This window comes from Engraulis encrasicolus, chromosome 6 (assembly GCF_034702125.1).
Source record: "Engraulis encrasicolus isolate BLACKSEA-1 chromosome 6, IST_EnEncr_1.0, whole genome shotgun sequence".
In the NCBI taxonomy this organism is placed as follows: domain Eukaryota; kingdom Metazoa; phylum Chordata; class Actinopteri; order Clupeiformes; family Engraulidae; genus Engraulis; species Engraulis encrasicolus.
The window spans coordinates 32,694,089-32,700,934 of NC_085862.1; the positions used below are offsets into that span (position 1 = coordinate 32,694,089).

Below are 6,846 nucleotides of genomic sequence, written 5' to 3' on the forward strand. Positions count from 1 at the left end.
TAATCTCTTCATTAATCCACTGGCAATATAGGTCTTAGGTATTTGGAATAAGGAAATATTCATTTTATGAAATAAGATATTGTAACAGACAAAACCAGCACAAACTACTCCAAGATTGTTGTGTGAGGATTACTAGGCCAGGACTGCCCTCTAGTGTTCCGGTCAAATATGACAGTATGTGACTGTTACAACACTGCAGGGAACTACAACCAATGCCATACCCTTCTGTCCTTACCTTTGTTGAAACAAAATGACCTGTTCAAAACTAGAACTGTTCTCAAACTAAACCCTCTGACGATGTTGTAAACACCGAAACATGAAATTGCACCTAATAAATGTTTAAAACTTGCAGTATGCGCCACGCTTCTCTCTTCTATTGTCGTTCACACACCAGCAAGCTGAGTGATGATGTGTTCCATCTCAACCTTGATCTCATACTAAATAATGAAGCATTCCTAAACTTATTGTACACTAACAAAGTAATTTCCCTCATCCAATCAGGAGTGGGAAGTTGGGGCAGCCATGGTGTAATGGTTAGGGAGTTGGACTTTGGATCACAGAGTTGAATCCCCACCCTTACAAATCCCTTCCTCCCTCCGTGGCTGAAGTGCCCTTGAGCAAGGCATCTAACCCAACACTGCTCTGGGGACTGTAACTAATACCCTGTTATATCTGGAGAGAAAGAGGGTTGGAGGGCTGTGGTGTTCAAATAGTAAAACAGGTGGTGGTTTGAAGGTGCTCTTTGGCCGAAACGTAGAAAATAAAAGTAGGCCGCCAAGGCACTCCTCTAAGATACAACTGCTTTAATGTAAAGGCTAGCTCATGTTTGAACTTAAAGAATTATAATTGTTGGCAACATGTTTTGCCGAGCTGCAGGGCCTTCATCAGGGCAAAGAAGTGAACCAAACAGTATCGCACACAAGATAGCCAAACAAACTAATCAATCAGCATAATGACTCCAGGTAGTGTAGGCAGAGTCTAGACCTGCAGAGCTGCAGCAAAGAGGTTGGATATATAATAAGAGGAATCGAAACACGCCCACTCAATGCAAAAGCGTGTGCTCAAAATTTGGTCTCCTAAGGGGGCGTTGTCCGTCCTTCTTCTCTTTTCGTGATTTTTACACAAGACGTGCGCTACCGCCATCTACAGTGCTAAGGGGACTCCATTTATTCTCTACCTCAAGACTCCGAAGGTCTCCTAATCGAAGGTCTCCTAAAGGGGCATTCACCCGACGTAAAGTGGATACCGGAAAAGAACCCACCTGCTTTATCTCACTCTCATATACGATTATCTGGCTAGAGGACTAAAATACAAACGACCACAACAGACGACCCTGTAATATCCGCCAGTGGCTTTGAATAAAAGCATAAGCTAAGTGCAATGCAATGTTATGTCATGTAATAATGAGTGGAGGAGCTGGAGACAGCAGGCTAGTCTCTTACCGGTGAGGTTGAACTCCTGCAGGGCTGGCTTGACCGTCAGCACCTTGGGGTCGTTGATCTCGCGGTTGCGGAGCAGAACGGAGGCCAGCGACTGGACGCTGCTGTTGGTTCCCTGGACGACCAGCAGGTGGAGCAGCAGGCGCTTGCAGTGCTCGTAAACTTCTGGATGCTGGTGGTCGAACCCTGATGAAGACCACCCAGACCACAACACAAGGCTTGAATGATTGAAATGTTTCTGAATGTTCTGATAGGGGGAGTTGTAGGCATGTGCTGGAAGGGTCAGACTGCACCAAGGAATTATAAGAGCTTTATGCATATAACCAGTTCAGATGCAAAACCCTCTAAAAGAGATACAAAAATTCTGTATAATTTAATTCCTGGATACTAGTGGTCTTAAATCAGGGTTTTTACTAGCTACTAAACACAGGGTAGACGTGCACCAACAGAAACAATACTTACTGAAAAAAAATACATGATATAAAGATGTGAAGAATTTTATTCTTGAAATTATTGAAATGCTTCAAAAGTTCTAGTGACAAGCTATTACTGTAGCAAAAGTTTAACGCACCCCTACTGTCCCATGACTAAAATTAAACAATCATGCCAAGTGACGCTTAGCTCTGCTTTCACACAACTTAATTTGTGTTTCTGCTCATAAAACCACTGTGTGCATCTCCATCAATACACAATCAAGTTTTTAGACAAAAAGTCTTACCGATGAATATGGCATGCAGTAGCAGGTGCAGATATGCGCCCCACTCCACTTTAACCCCGTGGTCTACAATGAGGTCCGTCAGGAGTATCACTGCTATATTACACCTGCAGACAGAGAGAGGGTGGGGAGACGGGGCAAGAGAGAGGACATAAGTATAGGGTCTACGGTGACTTTGAGGAAAACCAGGAAAAGTTCAGGTGAAATGTCATATGGGGACAAATAAACAATTACCTGCCGACATATCGAACACATTAACCTTCCCCATCAGTATACAGTTTATCATGTTTGTATGAACACGAGTGTGTTGGTTGTATTATGTTGTAGTGTGCTAGAGTGTGCCTGCATGACAGAGTGTGTCTGCGTGTATATGATATTTTAAACGTGTGTTACTGCACCTGTGCAATGAGACCCCTAGGGAATTGGTCTCGGGCAGGTAGTCCACCAGCGGGGACCAGCAGCCTCCGGTGGGGGGGAAGGGGAGGGGCTCTGGCTGGTTGTGGTCCATCACCTTCAGCCGCCAGTTGGCATACACGGGCATGGAGTCACCTGAGCACAGGGTCAGAGTCAGCATTATGCTCAAATCTATATGTTCAGTTTATACACAGACGAGGAAACTGCAGAGCTCCCTAGGTCAACAGTGTACACATAACATAGAGACACATGGCAATACACACTACATAGAATCCACCAATAGTACAACAATGTAAAAACAAAATACAAGGGGTGTAAGAGACTTCGACATAATACAAGTAAGGAAATCACATGTGTAAAATGGTGTGCATTATTCTTTCAATGATGTAAATACATGATGTAAATAGAAGTAGCTGTAGAGTGTAAACAGCTATAGCTAAAAGGGAAGCCAGCGGGAGGGACACAGTTCTGAAGAATTGGATTCACATCAAAAAAAAAATTATTGGTTGGGAGGACTTTCACTTTCCAGTGCCTGGCCAAAGCCGTGGGTGGACTTAACAGTATACAAACAAGGATAAGAGTGGACAGGTGAAAACAATCCTGTCTTTCACCTCCACCATCTTATAACTAAACGAGAAGGGGTTGGCCGGAACAAGCTTCATTCTATGTGCAAATGCTGGTAATACAGTATTGATTTGTGTCTGGGGAAAGCTGTAGAAAAGCTAAGAGCCCCTGAGATCACAAGAAAGAACACAGGATCAAAGATCTTTGCGGTTGGGTGGTCTTTGTTTGTATTTCCAATTCCATTAGTCCGATTCGATTCTGTTCTTTTCTGCTGGCGTGTGCGCGTGTGTGTGCGTGCGTGCGTGCGTGTGTGTGTGTGTCTTGGAGTTTCTCTTACTTTTCTCCTCCTCGTAGGATCCTCCTGAGCTGCTGCTGTAGCGAGACTCCAGCCGGTGGTGCTGTCTGTTCAGGTTGCTGTTCAGCCCGCTGTAGATGTCCAAGTGTGTGTAACTGGACAAACAATTAAAAAACACATTGTGTGTTTACAGCATGTGCGTATTCCTAACGTCTCAGCCCGTGCTTATATAACTGTTACCTGACTCTTGCCATCTGTGATATGCTCTCGCATACCCCCCGCGTGACGTAGCCGAACGCAGCCAGATGATGTAAATCAGGTTAATATAACTGTGCATTGTGCATGAATGTGTGTGTTTGTGTTTGTGAATAACGACTCTGTGTGTGGTTATGAAACTGTGCATTGGTTCTTACTTGTCCTCCATGTTGGGGTCCTTGATCTTGTCATGGTGTGGGTCTTGACCAGGCACCATGGTGTTGCTACTTGATGTGGTTCCTGTAGGAATACATGCACAGAAAAAAAACTGATCAGGCTCCGAAGCAGCCATTTACATTTCACCACAATCTATGGTAGTTCATAAGAATGTTGCAGCTGTCACTACATCACTGTGTCATATACATTCCCATCTGACAATTATTTAAGAATATGGCATAAGAATAAGAATATGGCATTCTCTGAGCCAAAGCAACTCCTAGCACTATGAGAGATGGACATGGAGTTTGAAAGTCGAGGTGATAGAAAAGATGGGACACTGCAGGACTGTACAGGGATGTCAGGTATGTACCTGAGTGCCCTAGTGTAGCACTGCATGTAGTGCCCATATGCAGTGTGGAGCTGCAAGATGGAGATGTGTGCTTAAGGTAACAAATATTGTCCCAAGGCAGTGTGGGAACTGTTGTCCTTTATACTTGTATTTATACCTGTGTTTGTGTGTCCAAGGCATTGCAGGAGCTGTCTGCATACGCCCTGGGGATTAATGAAGTTACTCTACTCTACGTACCTGAGGTGACGGAGGGGATCTTGTAGCTGGAGCTGATGCGGTAGTAGGGGGGGTTGTCCATGTGCGTGATGGCCGAGCTCACAGGCTCCGTCAGCTCCAGCTCACACATGAGTTCCTCCAGCAGCTGCATAGTCTTGTCCCGGCCCAGATACACCACCACGCGCTTCACCTGGACACACGCAAACACACACGCACACACACGTGCACAAACACAGTGTGAGGATCAGAACATCAATCAATATTCAAGAGTTGATTACTAAAGTCAAAGGAAGCCATTTACTAAAAGCCCGATTTTAGTTCTACCATACTTAAATAAAACAAAAAAAACAATTTCTCAAGATGATAATCAAATTGTGGTGACATCCCCCTTTGCTTGTAAACCACAGTCGCAAATCATAATGCAGTCGCTGGCCATCATTGGATGGCTCAGCTGAGCAGCAACAACGAGCTGCGTTGTAATTGGCCGGGGCTGCTGTCACTCACGTAGGGCAGGAGGCTGGGCTCGCTGTTGACGCCGGACATGTTGAAGAGGAAGTGCAGGATGATCTTGAGGTTCTTGGGCCAGCTGTCGGCCAGCGTGGTCCACACGTTCTCAATCTCCGACCAGGCAAACTCATCACCATACTGGAGAGAGGGGGGGGGGGGGAGACAGGTGCATTGTAAATAAATGCCATGAACGGATATTAGACAACTCATTGTGATTGTGTGTGTGATTGTGTGATTGTGAGTGTGTGAGTGTGTGAGTGTATCCCACCTTAGCAATCATGAGGATGTTGAGCACCATGGTGGTGGCATATGGCGATTTCCAACCCTCTCCCCTGTGTGTGTGTGTGTGTGTGTGTGTGTGTGTGTGTGTGTGTGTGTGTGTGTGTGTGTGTGTGTGTGTCTGTGTCTGTACCTAACATAGCGTAGCATGACCCCCTGCCCTCTCCCCTGCCCTGAGTGAGTGAGTGAGTGAGTGAGTGAGTGAGTGAGTGAGTGAGTGAGTGAGTGAGTGAGTGAGTGAGTGAGTGAGTGAGTGAGTGAGTGAGTGAGTGAGTGAGTGAGTGAGTGAGTGAGTGAGTGAGTGAGTGAGTCCTATTCCCTACCTTGGCGGTCATGAACATGAGGTTGTTGAGCACCATAGCTGTAGCATGTGGCGAGCCCCAGCCCTCTCCCGTGTGTGTGTGTGTGTGTGTGTGTGTGTGTGTGTGTGTGTGTGTGTGTGTGTGTGTGTGTGTGTGTGTGTGTGTGTGTGTGTGTGTGTGTGTGTGTGTGTGTGTGTGTCCTATTCCTTACCTTGGCGGTCATGAACATGAGGTTGTTGAGCACCATAGCTGTAGCATGTGGCGAGCCCCAGCCCTCTCCCGTGTGTGTGTGTGTGTGTGTGTGTGTGTGTGTGTGTGTGTGTGTGTGTGTGTGTGTGTGTGTGTGTGTGTGACTGTACCTAACATAGTGTAGCATGACCCCCTGCCCTCTCCCCTGCCCTGTGTGTGTGTGTGTGTGTGTGTGTGTGTGTGTGTGTGTGTGTGTGTGTGTGTGTGTGTGTGTGTGTCCTATTCCTTACCTTGGCGGTCATGAACATGAGGTTGTTGAGCACCATGGCGGTGGCGTGTGGCGAGCCCCAGCCCTCTCCCCTGAGTGTGTGTGTGTGTGTGTGTGTGTGTGTGTGTGTGTGTGTGTGTGTGTGTGTGTGTCCTAATCCTCTACCTTGGCGGTCATGAACATGAGGTTGTTGAGCACCATGGCGGTGGCGTGTGGCGAGCCCCAGCCCTCTCCCCTGAGCCAGCGGCGGCTGTTGACCATCATCATGTCCCCTCGCGCCTCCTCCTCCTCCTCGCCCCCGGACGAGGCCTCCTCCTGCCGCCGCGCCGCGCTGGCCTTGGCGTCCACCAGCTCCACATTGTTCATCCAGGGCAGCAGGTAGTGCAGCATCACCTGCCGGCCACCGGGGTGCGCCGTCTGGATGCGCTGGCTCACCTCTGGAGGAGATCCGGGATACACATTCACATGATGTTTTTAAACTCCCAATCAATAATTCACAATTAAATATAAGTAGTAGTTTGTGGTAATCGTAGGGTAACACTTTATTTTAGGGATACATCTATTAGCACTAATACAAACAATGTCCCTGTATAAGTAACTTGTAAGGCATGTACAAAGCAAAATCAAACATTTGTTAGGCATGTATTCACAAATGTCTGGTTCATGCACAATAAGGGATTTATTACCAATTTAACCTTAGTAAGGACCTAGTAGGCCTTACTGTTTGCTTAAAACATGCCTTACACGTTACTTATGCAGGAATTAACATTGTATGTATTAATGCGAATAGATGTATCCCTAAAATAAAGTGTTACCAATAGTAGTTTGTATTAAATACACATATCTCTAGATGGACAGTGTTTGACTGAGATGCAGTAGGACAGGCCACAGGTGG

At 46.4% G+C, this 6,846-nt stretch overlaps 1 protein-coding gene across 1 annotated transcript in view; it reads right to left on the reverse strand.

Annotated features, from left to right (window-relative positions):
* Window positions 1-6,846, reverse strand: part of fryl (furry homolog, like) — a 125,112-nt gene that overhangs the window by 59,222 nt on the left and 59,044 nt on the right. Inside the window, 8 exon segments of the mRNA XM_063201325.1 lie at window positions 1,443-1,625; window positions 2,158-2,261; window positions 2,553-2,703; window positions 3,470-3,582; window positions 3,841-3,922; window positions 4,428-4,596; window positions 4,911-5,051; window positions 6,117-6,388. Coding sequence (XP_063057395.1) covers window positions 1,443-1,625; window positions 2,158-2,261; window positions 2,553-2,703; window positions 3,470-3,582; window positions 3,841-3,922; window positions 4,428-4,596; window positions 4,911-5,051; window positions 6,117-6,388 — 1,215 coding nt within the window.